This window comes from Charadrius vociferus, unplaced genomic scaffold (genome assembly GCF_000708025.1).
Source record: "Charadrius vociferus isolate BGI_N301 unplaced genomic scaffold, ASM70802v2 scaffold343, whole genome shotgun sequence".
NCBI classification, from domain to species: domain Eukaryota; kingdom Metazoa; phylum Chordata; class Aves; order Charadriiformes; family Charadriidae; genus Charadrius; species Charadrius vociferus.
In genome coordinates this window covers 609,831-626,913 of record NW_009647952.1, presented here as the reverse complement: position 1 = coordinate 626,913, position 17,083 = coordinate 609,831, and the positions used below count along the sequence as shown (strand labels likewise).

The window sequence follows — 17,083 nt, the reverse complement described above, 5'->3', positions numbered from 1 at the left end:
AACTATCTAACCAATATGGGAAATGGATACAAGAAATTTGTTATTGCAACCCTTCGTGCCCCACGTTGGGCGCCAAAAAGAACTGTCGTGGTTTGGCCTCAGCCAGCAACAAAGAACCACGCAGCCGCTCGCGCAACTCCCACAGTCGTGGAAAAAGAAATCGTCAGGGCAAAACTCGTGGGTTAAAAGAATGTAATTTAACAGAACAGCAAAAGAAAAGATGAAAACGCGATTACAGTACCGCCGCCGCGAAGCGCACCAACAGGACCAGCACCGCCGAAGCCCACCCCCAAGTGGCAACTGCTCTCCTCGCTCCGGCTAGCTCCTCTTATAGCTCGGGCATGGGTCACGTGGTATGGAATACCTGCCCCCTGCCGGCTCCTGGGGATATTAACCCCATCCCTGCCGGAACCAGGACAGCTTCCTTCATATCTCTCCCCTAGCATTCAAGCATAGATATTACTCGCTCCAGAGGTAGCAAACAAATGACTAGCTGCTACTAAGACAGGCTTAACAGAGGCCAATACTGCAGTTGAGAACTTGATGGACTTCTCCAGCAGAAACAGCCCAGTTGTACTTCCTTAATATTTATCGAATATTTGACAACAAATGATACATACGCTGTCTGAAATACAACCCTTTCCTAAGTCAGTCAAAATGTAAGACCTCAGTGTTGATGGTCATGGCCAAGACAGGTAGTTGCTAAATCTGGGACCCCTGCAGTTTACTCAGTACGAATGGTGTATCTTCATGGGGAGGCATAGAAGTAAGGAGGGGACGTCAAGGCTGTCAACAAGCAAAAACCTTCCTGTTTTTCCCACAAGGTAAAGGAAAAAGATTAAAAGGTTTATTCAAACAATGGAAATCTGTTACTAAACCAGAAAGCTACATCATGAAATGTATGGGTACTTTCAGAGTACCACCTTCCATTACTCAGATAAGGAAGAGCTGGAAAATGCACATAACCATGCAAAATCACCTATGGCTTCTCCTGAGGTCACTCATCTATGGTACTCTTGAGATACACATAAACACTTAAACCTTGAGCGCCTGCATCTGTCACAAGAGGTGTGAGTAAAAAGAGGAACCTGCGTTGCCATGAGAAGAGAATGTTTATAACACACCTGAAGGGGAGGTTACCTCTATGTGTTTGGAAGGTGGGGGGGCCCAGTGCAAGGGTGGGAGCTAGATCTCTTTCAAATCAGGTATACAGAATGACATAGCAATTAGTGAGTGTTCATCTGTTGTATATCTGGTATGGATCCTGCATCTACAGTTCAGTGACTGCCAGTTAAGTAAGTACCATTAATATATGACTGCCAGTTAATTATGTATCACTAAGAAATCAGTAACACACTTCAATCCTGATTTTAAGCCACACAAACTGAGCAAGTTTTCACCTGCAACAAGTTATTCGTGGTCTAGACTCTGAACTCAAATAAAAGGGAAGGAGAAACTTAAATATATCCAAGAAAAATAATTAACAAAGAAGTGGCTATTGTGGGTTGTCACGTTTTTGATTTTCCCTGGTAATGCAGACCAGAATGCTACATACTGAGCAAACCAAGATACAAAGAGGATGAAATTAAACATAATTTCCTTGGATCTACAGTCACAGACGGTAAACCTATTCTCAGAACAAATTAAGACATTTACCTATTGAATAGAGAGCATTAATTAGATTTTGAGGGACTTTTGTAGCCTCTGTAATTTTATGAGCTACCAGCTTGACTATTCTACTTTTCTACACTAATATTTTGCACATCAGATAACTGTTTTCAATTGCGATGGGGAAAAAGAAAAAAAAAACCAAAAAACAAAACAAAACAAAAAAGCCCAAACACTTTTGTGTTCAATCTGTTCCTCTCTGTATCTGCAGAACCATTTGTTCCTCAGAGAACAAACAAACAAAGCTAACATCTGAAGACTTATATTTTGGTCAAATTCTTAATCTCCATCCTAGAAAGGGCATCTAATGTAGATGTACTTACAGCACTTTTGAAAGAGAACCGAAAACTTGTTCTCTAAGGAGTGGGGGGGGTGGAAGAAAATTCCATCTGTCTTGACTCTTAAAACCACTTCTTCCCTCAGCAGAACTGATTTATCTACTTTTGAAAGATCTCTAGGATGTTGTGAAAAGAGAAAAAATAGAGAATCACAGAAGGGTTAGAGTTGGAAGGGACCTTCAAGATCATCCAGTTCCAACCACCCTGCCATGGGCAGTGACACCTTCTGCTAGATCAGGTTGCTCAAAGCCCCATCCAGTCTGGCCTTGAACACTTCCAGGGATGGGGCAATATCCAATCTTATTTCCAATAAGAGAAATAGAGAACTAGAGATAAACAGTAAAATAGGGAAAATAGAGAAATAGACCACAATCAAAACTGTTATTCCTGAAATCCCTCCTGTTCTATTACAATCCACTTGTCATTTTATTCTGTCTTAGGCACGCTGAATAGGCACACACCTTGGTTTTCCAAATAGACAACTAAAAAAAGTTTGCAAAAGACTGTTGGCAAGTTCTGAAATGGATACGTTCTTTAAAGTGCCCAGTGCTAAAGAGAGTAAGAGTTTGTCAAAAATTTTGACAATCTGCTGCTAAAATCAGAAAAGTCTCTTCAAAAGTGGAGTTTTCAGTCATGTGATGGGACACAAAAAGGCAGCTCTTTATATGGATCTGCTATATTTCATATCTCGGACTTAATAAATCTCATGGGAAACAACATGAGGGAAAGTACCTTTGTTTGGCTTTTACCAGAAGTTTTGGTCACTATCACTCTTCATTCTACAGATCTTAGAGTAACAGGAGATGTGGAAAGACCAATCATGCAATCTGGCTCACAAAAAAACAATGGAGAATTTCTCCTTCCTGAGCTTTGAATGCTGTGCTTACCAGCATGTCTATGCACAAGAATCACAGAATTTTCAGAGTTGGAAGGGACCTAGAGATCATCTAGTCCAACTCCCCTGCTAAAGCAGGATTGCCTAGAGCACATTACTCAGGACTGCATCCAGGCGGGTTTTGAAAATCTCCAGAGAAGGAGACTCCACAACCTCCCTGGGCAGCCAGTTCCAGTGCTCTGTCACCCTAACTGTAAAGAAGTTTTTTCGTGTGTTGGAACGGAACTTACTATGTTCCAACTTGCACCCATTGCCCCTCGTCCTGTCACTGGGAACCACTGAGAAGAGTATGGCTCCATCCTCTTTCAACCCACCCTTTAGATATTTGTAAGTAGTAATAAGGTCTCCCCTCAGCCTTCTTTTCTCCAGGCTAAAGAGTCCCAGCTCTGTGAGCCTTTCTTCATAAGGGAGATGCTCCAATCCCTCAATCACCTTGGTTGCCCTAGAGCTTGTCACAGCTAATTTTTAAAATATCCTCAAGTTTGCTGAAATCTGTACCATACTGAAAGTTATTACTTTCAAAGGAAACACATCTAGAAGAAACGTCAAAATTGCCAGCAGGGTGATGAAGCCTGGGTGTATGCCCTGAAAATGCAACAGGATATCCAACAGCACAATGTGAAGCCAATTAAAATAGAAATCACTTCTTCCAGTCTTCTAAAACCCAAAAAACTCCTCAATTTCAAGGGTAGTTGAAAGTACAAAAAATCAGTCATTAAAAAGAAAAATCTTAAAAACATATGTCTATCTTCCCACTAACACCAGTATAAAACCACCCAACACACACTATCAGATCTAACTGTTCCCTTTACCTTGTGTGAGAAAGAAATCAACTGGTGGACCCATGCCTTGAGCTCCCTGAAAGACAGACCAGGCCAGTCACCAGAAATAAAACAAGATCACAGGGATCTCATCTTCTCACCGCGCAGGGCTGAAGGCACGGAAGGCAACGGCATACCAGAAAATGGTGAATGGAGGAAAGTCTGTGCTAGGGGTGGCAAGTGAGCCCCCTCCTTGCCTGCCTCCCCTCCCCAGGTACCTCTGGGCCCTGGGCATGGCAGACCAGCCAAAGGACATCAAGGCTGACAGTCCAAATACATCAGAGGAGTTGCCAGGACTCTACTGGATCTGCTGCCACTCAGAGGCAGTTCAACAGGCTTGAGAAATGGGCTGAGAAGAAACTCATGAAGTTCAGCAATGGAAAATTTCAAATCCAGCACTTGGGGAGGTATAAATCCACGCCCTGGTTCAGGCTGGGGACTAACCATATTGAAAGCAGCTTGGCAGACATGGACACGGGGATCTTGGTAGACATTATGTTGTCTATCAGACAGCCTGTTTGCCCTTTGTGCAAAGACCAACAGGACCTGGAACTGCATCACTAGCTAGTTAAGGGAGATGCTCCATTCCCTCTACTAAGCTGTGGTGAGATCACATCTGGGCTCCTGGGTCCAGTTCTGGGGTCCCAAGCACAAGACAGACATGGATGTACTCAATAAAGTCCACTGAAGCGCCACAAAGATGATCATGGGAACAAAGCATCTGTCATGCAAACATGAATCTGAAAGAGCTGGGTCTGTTTACCCTCAAAGGGAGAAGGCTCAGCAGAGATCATAAAAATGTGTAACCCCTGAAGAGAGGCAGTAAAGAAGACGTAGCCAGACTCTGACCTTCTCAGTCAGTCACTCAGTAGTGACTAGCAAAAGGATGAAAAGCAATGCACACAAACTGAAATACAAGAAGTTCTGTTTAAACACCAGAAAAAGCACTTTTACTGGCTAGGGCAGTCAAGCACTGGGATTGACTGCCCAGAGAGGTTGCAGAGTCTTCATCCTTGCAAGTATTTAAAATCAGACTGGACGCAGTCCAGACCAGCCTGATCTGGTTCACCTGCCATTAGATGGGGGGAGGTTGGACTGAATGATCTACAGAGGTGCCTTCCAGCCTTAACTCTTCTGTGATTTCATGGTTCTGTGAAATTCTCAGCCAACCGTACCAAGAATTCATCATCACTGAAAATGGGTGCTTTATGAAAACGTCCAAATCATTCTTTATTAGTCCCTTTTCCATAACTAGGATTTTCTTGCCAGCCTACTCACTATTAAATTTCTGGCAGCTGCTTTTGCTTCGTACTTCAGTACTGAGAGGGCCTCACCGTAGCCTCTTGCCAATCCCACTAAGGGCTGCTCTCAAAAAGCCATTATCAGAGCTGACTGCCTGAACAGTAACATTCAAGACATGCAAAACCCATTCAACCAAGAAACGTTACATCCTCTGAGCAGGAAAACTGGGTAGGAAGGGATGAATCATGATGATCTTATCCCCATCAGCAGTTCCCTATCCTGGCATGTACTCTCTGACTAAAGCCAAGCCAATCCTCAATCAGTACTAACAGGATCAGAAACAGAGTAGGAAGTACTCTAAGCCAGTTTTAACGTCCTCAGCCATACCTCAAAAGTAAAGCCAATGCAGGTCTCAATCTTGAAATTTTGCAACAAATCGGAAAGTCCCTCCTCCTAAATGAAAAACAACCTGACCCCCAACTTAGCAAATGCCAGTCTGCTACACTAAGTTTCCAACATTATTAGAAGTGGAAAGAACCTCTCCAGCTTCAATGCTAAAAGGAAAGCTTTTGTGGACTTGCAACCTTATTTGCAATGTGGGAAACTGCGTTACTGAAATTAGTAAGACCCCTCAGGAAAGAAGATACTATTTGATATAAGAATGCTAATTCTTAATGAGACATTACCTTGTCACAGAACTTCCTTCAATCTTAAACTGTATGTAGACCTACTGCTACCAAAGGTTTCGTAAACCTCAAGAAAAAGGGACAAAAAGCCATCTGCCTTTTATTGGTAATAATCAACTCAGTTGAAATTTTTAAATTTATTATCACCAGAACACTAAATACGAAGCCCACTAAAATTGCCCCTGGTATAGGTATCCAGTATTTTTAACACTATATTGAGGATAAGTTATCAAGGTATGCATCTTTCCCCGATTCTGAAAACAAAACATTAATAATACAGTTAGAAACTAAACCCTTCTGAGATCTCAGTAAACTCTTCCACACTGAAATTTAATTGGCATTTTATTCACAATGGACAATATTTCTTTCAAAAACTATTCCCCCTCCCACCCCTGTAGCAGGGAGAATATTCAGCTTACCTGAAAATAGAAGAAAGCTTGGCCAAACCAGTAGTGCATGATAGTAATCTGTGCTGCATCAAACTTCAAAGGTCTCCAGATATATTTTGTTATCATGGTCTGAATCAGCAGACAAAACACCAGGACTGGTAAATTGTGAGGTCTAAATAGAAGGGCTGCTAGTAGAACCAATCCACTATACACTTCCCATAATCCTGTACTCTTCATGCTGGAAACTGAAGAAATAACCTGTGACTTCAGTAAATCCTTAGTGCCAGTAAAGACTATGCCAAGGACAAAGACATAAACGAAACGAGCTTCAGTAATCCCCCTAAAGAGGGGGGGAAAAAAAAAAAGTAATAATTAATAAACAAATAAACCAGAAAGATGAGCTACTTAGTAATATCTATTTCACAGGTCAAAAAGTCTCTCAAGAGAGGTGCAAGACCACTGCAGTTCTGCCAAACATGTTAAATTCTAAGGCTAGTACTGGCCAATTTCATGACAGAGCTTTTTTAAACAAGAAAACTCTGAAAATGTTTCATATTTAAATTACAACACCTCCGAATCAACTTTAGCAAATAAAACAGCTTGTGCTAAATACTAAACTAACCTAAAATATAAAAATAAAATTGTGTCAATTAACATAACCAAAATAAATTTATGTAATTACTATTTAAAGTCTAGATCTATAAATATATTCATATAAATATGCCATTTGTATAGCATAATGAATTTCCCCCAAAATACTCCTTCGAGTGATATGGAAACTTTATCTCAGGAATTGACTTAAAAATGACTATTCCCTTTAAGCTGTTCAGTGATTGTTCACAACTTATTCACACAAACAGTTTCTTTTTAGCGAACCAAGAGGACAGTGGTAGTATTTGAAGATCCTTATTTCAGTCTGAAATTTCTGCATACTTCAGACATTTTCTCACCTTACACAGCTGCACAGATATGCTGGTTTATACTAGCACATTTTTTCCTTGTAACTGTACACATTTTTCAAATCCCTAAGCAATCCCATTACATTAAAGTAGTAAGCGTAATTAGCATCTACTGCTGTGTTCATTGCACCTATAATTTTATTGGCCGTTTCATTTCCAGTGAAAGCCAGCTTCTGAAGAAAACACAGCATCTCATCCAAAAAGCTTAGAAGGACAATGATCAGTAACCTTAAAAACTATGACCTGCTATTCCAGAAGTGCGAGGCTCAAGGAACAAAGAAAATGAAAGCAGATATCCATCAGAATGCACACATAATCTTATGTTTACTGGGCAAAAAATGCCACAAATCATTAGTGTGAGCTAAACTATAATAATCCAGTGAGCTCACTAAATAAGCATATTAAAAATTTGTGGTTATAAATCTATTTTTTTATCCTGCAAAAGATAAAAATACACATTACCTACGCGCTTTATCCATAATTTAACATACACTGTCCTTAGGGACTACCAGTTACTTTATACATGAGCGGTTAATGAACACGGTCTCCTACAACTACAAAGTTAACATAATTCACTCAGAAGTGAGGATTCTTGAGTCATCTGGACTTAATAATATACGAAGGATTAGACCGTGACGCTAAAAATAGTAAAAACATAGTTACACTTGGTGTAACCAGTATAACTAGCTGACCACAGAAAACATCATTAGTCAAAATTTCTAAAAATAAATTTCTCCTTTTAACTGTAACTATTTTTTTCAGATTTTGGAAGGTCACTTTTCTTCTCAAACAATTACTAACAAATCAACTTGAATTCAATCTTTCTTTTCCACATACCAGAACGAGAACTAAAAAGCAAGAGGAGAAATTATAAGCAAGCGTATTTACACATTCGGTTTTCTTTTTGCACCCACAGAACGAAGAAAAAAGGCAAAACCAATACATGATAGTGATGTGGCCTTCCTAAACCTGAATACAGTACTCTGTTGTGTGGTTTAGCTTTCAAAGGTTCAAACTCATACCTAACGGTCTACGCAAAGGGACTTTACTATTTTATTCCCTTAAATAGCAAGCCTTTGTAAAACCCCGGGGGGGCAGAGATAACATTCTGACCTGGCAGGAGTAGATGCATGGGTTTATTTGGGTTTTGGTTTGGTTTTTTTTGTTGTTGTTTTGTTTGGTTTTTGTTTTGTTTTGTTTTTAAACACAAAATAAAAGGAACCTCAGTATGGGATGGAGGTAGAACATCTCCAACAACTGGGACATGCTATGGGAAGATTCTTCTGGGGTTTGTCTGACACTGCACGAAAACAAAGTTCCCAGCATCCCAGCACCCGAAAGACACTCACTACCTATATTCCTCTTTTTACCCTATCTTATTAAAATAGCTATTTTGTTACACATTTGTTGTTGGTCCTTTCTTACTGAGATCTGGAAAGAGCCCTGCACCACACTTCCCGCCCAGGTGCAGAACACAGGCTGACACAAAGGTCAGAATCTGTATTTGCTAACCCTACCAGCTTTCACCAAACAGCGTACACAGAGGATCTAAAGGGTGTAAAGATTTGAAAAATGACAGTAACTTTTAAACCAGCATATAATCAGAGCATATATAAAGGTCTGACATAATTTAAGAAATTACCATGTTCGCTATTTATTTAAGGTCAAATAACACAAAAAGCCTGTATGTTTCTTGTTATAATTGCAATCTATATACTGACTATAGAATGAACAACTTTCCAGTAAATGCTTTGCCTTCAGTACTCCACTTAATTCTCTAATAGCATTTTATTTGCAGCTCAATTGCGGTATTTAATTTTCTGTCCCACATTGCAATATTTTTCTTCTTATTGCAAGGACCGTATTGTTCTCCAAGGATTCTACTCAAACACAAAGCAAAGCTAGAGGTCACACTCAGAGATCAGGCATATTGCAAACACAGAGCTAAACCCTGCGGACTAAGTAAAGATACCATCACTTTCGCATCCAGCAGAACTAGCACACAATGTTAACTTAACACTAGTATACAACTAAAATTCTCTTCAATATTTGAAGAGATTGAACGTATGTAAAGTATCTAGATATACTTTTGTACAAGTATTTGTTATAAATCGTGTCTCGTTAGCATATCTGATCTTTAATATGTCCTAAGATCTTCTCCTGCAGGGTTGTTTCCATCTCTGCACATCTTGCAAACCTCTGATCCCCGATTCAGAAGCTCCAATAGAAATAATTTGTATCCATATCAAATTCAAAATAAGTGCAAGAGAAAGTTTGTTACATCCAGAAGACAATTGTTTTGCAACTTCTCTTCCATAATCCCCTCCTCCTCACCAAATGTCCTAGTGGACTCTGGAAGTTTTCTGCAGCTCTCTGACATTTAGAAAAAACTTGAGGCTGCAGAGACAGGTAGAATCCAACAGTAAAAAGTATCATAAGAAAACTAAAGTAACTTAGCTACATTCCAAAAGTAGCTATTGGTGAAAAAGCTAATAGATTCCTTACTGTTACAGACTAGTTCTGTAAGAAACTTAACATCCACATAAAAATCTTCTGTATGTGCAGCACAGCCTGGACCTCAAGGATTTGGTTACATCTTGAAAAGCCATACATTACAGAACACTCACCTGCAAAAGAAAGGTACAGAAAAGCAACTCTCCCAGTTACTGTCTAAGCATTTTTCAAAACTAGGAAGTAGCTAAATGAGCTTGGCATGCACTCTGCTAATGTGGCAAGTCCATCTAAAACAAGCGGAGATGGTGCACTTGGAGTTTCTTTATAGCAAAAATACAGGGTATGACTATTAGATTTTCCTGATATTAATTCTTATCTGACTGGTTTCTGATCTGTGACAGTCGAAAGACACTTCATGGGGCTCAAAATTATGCACACATCACAAAAACTGAGCGCTGACCACTTACAAAATAGAGTTTTATTCATAAGAATGTGATTCCAGCCTAGACATAATGCCCCCTCCCACTTCATCCCCTGATATTCAAATTGTTAACACCTCTCTAGAAATAGATTTATGTATCTGTTGATTAACTCACTTTGAAATATCTTTGCTGTCCTGTTGCCATGGAAATATGACATTTCCAATAGCTGCCCGGTAACTGTAGACTCCCAGAAGCCCGAGTGCCATAGCAATTTTTGAAACCAGGGAGCATCTTCTTTGAACCAGAAAGAAGACCATAAGTAGGGAGACTGCAGCCAAGAAGGAGAGTTCAGATTTATGTTCAGAGCTGTGGGGGGGGGAGGGGGAGGGGAAACAAACAACAAAAAACCTGTTCAAACCACTGTAATTACTGCTAAATACATTTGACAGAGCCTTAGCTACAGCACTGTATTTTGAAATTAATCACTGCACTGACATCTGTTATGAACTTTCCAAGAGGTACGGTAAAATATTCTAGTATTTTTAGAAAAGCAGTTTTATTAATGAGGTTTTCTATTCAAGCATGCATGTTTAAAAGTATAATTATTGTGTTCTACCATATGCTAGTTATTCTGTTAATTATATAAAAACTGAGCTGCATATTACATAATGGAAAAGGGTCTAATGCTTTTAAACTAGGGGTCTGTTATTTATACATTTTGAAACAGTGCATTTTGCTTATACTACAGCATTTCATTTTCCAGCATAAGGCAGAAAAGATTTTTGCACTATAGAATTACAACTATTCTCTCTTTTCAAACAACTGCACGTGTATTTGATTTATTTAATTTCAGACATACAAAACACTACCTAGCCAAAATTATCAGAAATACACTTACATAGTTTAAAACACATACACACAAATACAGTAGCACAATATGGTTCCCTTATGCAACTACAGCACCTTGTATTGGATCAATACATAGAAGAAATAAAGACACAAAATTGGTATCATGGCCAAGAAGATTACACATACTGTTTGTTTGTTCCCCCAGACCCTGAACAGGTAGCACTCATTCCAGACTCAAGGGCATTTCATTAAGCACACTGCCAACGTTATGTATTTAAATCTACAGTGATATCAACTAGCACTGCAAAATGTAATGAGGTGAGGTAAAGATCTGCTCTCAATTCCTACCATCACCAGCTATGCAATTTCAGAAAGCCCACTGTAATCCAAGTACTGCTAACCCTTGCCAACTGCAACTATTCCCAGTATCCCCAATGACCTATAACCACTAATTTTGTGAGATTTACTTTCTGTTAAGAATATCACGTAGTGTGAGAGCCAAGGGCTCCATCTTCTGTCTTTCACAGTTCAAAATGCCATGATAGAAGATCACTAACTTCAGCAAACTGTGTGTGAGCCTGGGCTGTTACCTGCATTAACTCTGAATGCACTTAAGAAACTCCAGTTTTATCTCTGATTTAATCTAAATTACAGGACTTCAAATAGGTTTACTTTCCTATTCCCTAGTACATGTTTTATCAGGAGTTTGACCAATAGCTGTTTCAGCTGTTGTACTTGAAAAGTCACAGAGCAAAGGACATGGGGCAGAAAAATTGTCCTGTTAGTCCTCCCTGCACAATCCAGTCAAGCACTTCATACCACTTAAGAAGACTTCCAAGAGATGCACTGCTCTCTGCAGGCCAGTAAAGTAAGACAAGTAAGAACTAGAACATTATGGGCGAGAAAATGTCATCTTGATGTTCCTCCTCACCATTGTCCTTGCTCTACAGAAAGAGATAGTAGAAGCAGTGAATGGATTGCTGCAGCAATGTCTGAAGATAGTGCATGCACCATCTCTTATGATCAACACATAAAGAACTAATTTCATAGCCACTATATCTTTCAAATGAACCTTTGTGGAAAATTTTAAAAGCTTTCAGGCCTCGTTCCTGTTGGCTGTTCATTGTATGAGAGCAAGACAAAACAAATCAAGGATAAATAACAGCACGTGATCATTTTTATCTTTCTGTCATTACCTAAAAAAATGAATTCACTTCTGTTAAGAGAGTCTTGCAAGCAAATCTAACATAGCAACACATGAAAAGTAAAAAAACATTCCTACCTGTAAGAAGTAACTGCTGGTGATATATCAAGCAAGACACTCACCAACAGCTGCAATTCCCTACAGTTAACATTTGAAATCATACTCTAACCCCCCCAGAAAGAAAGAAAATTCTCAGAGAAGGCCCAGTGGACAACTATGTTCAAAGTCATATGCACACCAATCACTAATGGTACATTCTGTGTACACACACCTGTACTGTTCAACATCTTTGTCTGTGACATGGACAGTGGGGTCGAGTACACCCTCAGCAAGTTTGCCGATGATACCAAGCTGTTTGGCAAGGCAGACATGCTGGAGGAGAGGCATGCCATCCAGAGGGACCTGGACAGGCTGGAGAGGTGGGCCCAAGCCAACCTCATGAAGTTCAACAAGGCCAAGTGCAAGGTCCTACATCTGGGTCGGGGCAATCCCGAGCACAAATACAGACTGGAAGGAGAATGGCTGGAGAGCAGCCCTCAGAAGGACCTGGGCGTGCTGATGGACAAGAAGCTTAACATGTCCAGCAATGTGCAGTCACAGCCCGGGCGGCCAACCGTATCCTGGGCTGCATCAGAAGAAGTGTGGCCAGCAGGTCAAAGGAGGCGATTCTGCCCCTCTGCTCCACTCTCGTGAGACCCCACCTGGCGTACTGCATCCAGCTCTGGAGTCCCCAACATAAGAAGGACATGGACCTGCTGGAGCGTGTCCAGAGGAAAGCCACAAGGATGATCCAAGGGCTAGAGCACCCCTCCTATGAGGAGAGGCTGAAAGAGTTGGGGTTGTTCAGCCTGGAGAAGAGAAGGCTCCAGGGGAGATCTTGTTGTGGCCTTCTAGTACCTAAAGGGGGCCTCCAGGAGAGCTGGGGAAGGACTTGTTACTAGGGCAGGCAGCGATAGGACGAGGGGGAATGGCTTTAAACCGGAAGAGGGCAGGTTTAGATTAAACATTAGGAAGAAATTTTCTACTTTGAGGGTTGTAAGGCACTGGAACAGGTTGCCCAGAGAAGTTGTTGAGACCCTATTCCTGGAGATGTTCAGGGCTGGATGTGGCCTTGGGCAACCTGGTCTAGTGGGAGGTGTCCCTGCCTATGGCAGGGGGGTTGGAACTCAATGACCTTCAAGGTCCTTTCCAACCTAAACCATTCTATGATTCTTGACTGCTATCACATGGTTGTATATCCAACTCACGCCCAGGTTTTCTGCCAACAGCCCTCTGTGATTTCTGTTTTGGATTTTTTTGAACACTGCAAATTTGTTCCAAAAAACCTACTCCAGTGTTTCAAAGAGTTTGCTGAAGAAACAATAAAATGATTTTCAGCAAGTGAAGTCAGGTCCACATAAATCACCTACAGTTTCAAGGTTTTCCAGCCAAGGTATTTACAGTTAGACAGCTAAGTGCATATTAAATTAGCATGTATTTTGAAAGGAGATTGTAGTTGCTCTACACAGAGTAGACCTATTTAGCACAGTTCTAAGTGATTTTGATATTCTACTCAGAAATACAAGCATGAATGTGCTACTCTGATCTCAGCTGAAACGCAGTGTGTTTTGCCCAAGCTATAAAATTGAAACAGAAGAACCAATAGTTTCCTGAGAGAGAACCAAAAAAAAGAGCTTTGGCTGCATGTTCTTCCTGTGGTTTACACTTTCTTACTTCTGGTAAGACATTTCCTTCCACTGCTTTGACATCACCTCACTATTGTGAATATAAATAGAGTGAAAGGAATTATAAAAGTGCCCAATTCATATTTTACGTGGATAAAGCCTTGTTTAATGGTTTATTTTCATTCTACTATGTACAACAGAATACACAGGAGTCACATGGTATGCTAGCTTTGAGGGGAAGGGTATTTGGGGGTGGTTAATTACATTATTAAAAGGCAGTATTATCATCTTCCCATGCTGCTGCTTCTCATCACTTCTCTTCAAGCTGATGCTTTCATTGACAGCTTCACCCCTTCCAGTAAGCCACGTAGCAGCTCTGACACCTTCCAAGCATCAGCTCTGACCAAGATTAAACTAACTGAATACCAACTAACTAAAAAGAAAACCCAGCTCCCAGGTAAATTTAGTGACTGCACGTTCTCCTCCACTTCATCTACTGTCTGATTTTCTTTTGCTTTTATTTTCCCACCAAAGTCTGTTTTTTTTTCTTTGTAGCAGGTTTTGCAGAGTCTCTCTGCAAATAACGAAGAATGTTTTCCTCATTTCAGCACAGTTGAATCCATCATAGTAGCCAAATGCAGGATGCTACAGGTGGGCTGATTTTTGGTGGTTTGCTGCTTATGTTTCTACATGCACAAAACTGCAGAACAGTCTCTTCGTCTCAAATGCTGAGCCCCTTAAGCACTGTCTAGATAAGCCAAATATTAGTCTGAGCATGAGCACAGATGTCTAAAAGGTCAATAAAGGGCAAAAAAAATAGGGTAGTTTTTTCATTAGTTTATCTTAGAGACAAAATAGAAGGCTGGCTAGAAGTAGCCTGAGTAGCTTTAAGTCAAACTATCAAGTTACATGTGATCTAAGTAAGGTTCTATTTTCATATTACTAAACACTATGCCATTAAGACATAACTATGCAAATTAAACACATCCTAAAAATAGAATAACAATCAATGTTGCAGACTAGCAATGCATTTTGGGAAGAGGAATAAGCGCTTTGTGCAACTTAGCTTATCACCAACTTTCAATTTATGCTATAAGGAAAACATATCCTCTCAATCCTGACCAAAACACTAGGGAAACAGACATCTCTACCGCCCTGTTCTCTTGTGAAGGAGAAGCAGCAAAGATGTTAAAACCTCCAACCAAAGAAAATGCACACATGCTTGCCAAATAGAAATTCACAGATACTCTACAAACCACAGGATATGCAAAGATTTAGTTGTGTCATTGACTGATCTTTCTGAAGTTTGTCCGGTGAACCATTTCAGACCCAAGAACTCACCTACATCCCCATAACTCAAGTCCAAAACCTGCATTTCAAATGCTGCTATTTGGGCACTCTTTTAACACCATAAAAGAAACTGAAGTATATGTCAGCATGGTTGACGTATATTATATACTCCTGTTAGGCTAAAAACTGCTCCATTGATTTAAGTCAGGATGTAGCTCCACAACAGCCTGAGTCAACCTGTGCCAGGGCTGCCAGGGTTCTGCTCTTTCACCTGCTCCCTGAACGCAGCAGAAGTAGTGACATCAACAAAAGGGAGAAGGCAGAACTGTTGCAGCCCCAATGACACACCACCCTCTTAGCCTGCCACAGCATGGCACTCTGGACGGTTCCACAATCTTTTTAAAGACCCCAAGAGTAGAAGTTTGTGAATCATTGCTTCTTTCTCTATCAGATTTGAAAGGAGAATGGGTTTTTGTAAGGAATGCTTAACAATGGCAGAAAGAAAAAAAAAAGTTTATGTCTGCAGCACTTCAAAAGATGCAGATACTTGCACATTTTATTTCTGCAGGAATTTCAACAGCAGCAGTGCCAGCTTGCATGCTCTCCCCTTCCTGCATTCCTGTTACTAAGCCAGCCCATTTGCTTGTGAAGCTGGACAGTAAATCAGAGTGGGAAGCGAACCAAATGAAAGCCAAGTTTCCCATGCTATCTTGGGTTATGTTTCCGACCACATCTATTCAATTATTTAGTTCACCATACCGACAAAGTAACAGCCATGCTGGTAAAATACAGGCCAGTGAGAGGAGGAGCAAGACAGCAGGTACATTGCCTTGTAAGGCAAGGGCTCATTTAATATACTATTATACCCAAACAAGGAGTCATAGCCTAAGACTACAGCTGTAGGACTTTTTCTCTTCTATTTGCTTCAAGACCCAAGCAAATATACCCAATCTGAGGCTTTAATTTGGTGGGGAAGCACAGGAAGAAATTCACCTGTAAAATTCTGAAGTTTGGGTTTTGGTATCTAACTGCTGTAATTCTGCCTTACTGAAGGGGTAAGCAGACAACTTTTAATAATAGGGTTGTGATGACTTTATGAAGGGGAAGTAATACTTTATCAACCTGACAGACTTCTGTGATGAGATGACTAGCTAAGAGCGGATAGCAGGGGGTGCTGTTTATCTCATGTTTAACAAGGAGGCTTTTAACACCATCTCCCATAACATCCTCACAGGCAAACTGATGCAGTCCAGGCTGAAAACTGGTACAACTGCCAGGCTCACATGGTTGTGATCAGCAGTACAAAGTCCACCTGGAGACCAGCCACCAGAGATCAACCCCAGGGCTTGACACTGGGGCCAATATTGTTTAGCACCTTCATTAATGACCTGGACAATGGGGCAGAGTGCCCCCTTGACAAGTCTGCACACAATACAGAACTGGGAGGACTGGCTGATACAGTAGATGGGTCTGCTCCCACTCAAAGGCACCTCGACAGACTGCAGAAATGGCCCAACAGGAACCTTATGAAGTTCAACAAGGTGAAGAGGGAAGTCCTGCACCTTGGAACAAATAACTACACACATGAGGACAGACTGGCAGCTGACCATCTTTTCAGAGATGGCTCTGAGCCATCTCTCTGAAAGGAGATGTGGACACTGAGTTGATCATCAGCCAGCAACATGCCCTTGCCAGGAAAGATGACCAACAGTATTTGGGGCTGCATTATGAAAAACATTATCAGCATACTGAGAAAGGTGTTTCTTCCCTTGTGCTCAGCCCTGTGTCCAGTTACAGGTTACCGAGTACAAAGATATGGAGATATTGGAGCAAGTGGAAGACTATGAAAATGATGACAATCCTGTCATCATGATGACAATCCTAGATCATCTGTCATACAAGGAGAAGCTCACAGCACTGGGACTGTTTAGCCTCAAGAAGAGAAGGCTCAGTATGGATCTTAGCAGCCTGATGTGAGGTGGAGGATGAAGCCATATTCATCTCAGTGGTGCCCAACAAAGGAAAAGAGGCAATGGGGGGGGGGAGGCACGGAGAAGAAAATGCGTTGCCCAGAATAGCTGTGGAGTCTCCATGTCTGGAGATATCAAAGACCCAGCTGGACAATGATCTGAGCAATTTATTCTAGCTCACCCTGCTCTGAGTAAGGGGACTGAACCAAATAATTTCCAGAGGTTCCCTCCT

At 40.9% G+C, this 17,083-nt stretch overlaps 1 protein-coding gene across 1 annotated transcript in view; it reads right to left on the bottom strand.

The window, feature by feature from the left end:
• Positions 1-6,060: 6,060 nt before the first annotated feature.
• PIGG (phosphatidylinositol glycan anchor biosynthesis, class G) overlaps positions 6,061-17,083 on the bottom strand; it is a 47,513-nt gene continuing 36,490 nt past the window's right edge. The window contains exons 9-10 of the mRNA XM_009883309.1: positions 10,049-10,240; positions 6,061-6,379 (exon numbers count right to left, since the gene is read on the bottom strand). Of these exons, the coding sequence (XP_009881611.1) occupies positions 6,061-6,379; positions 10,049-10,240 (511 nt within the window). The remainder of the gene's footprint in view (positions 6,380-10,048; positions 10,241-17,083) is intronic.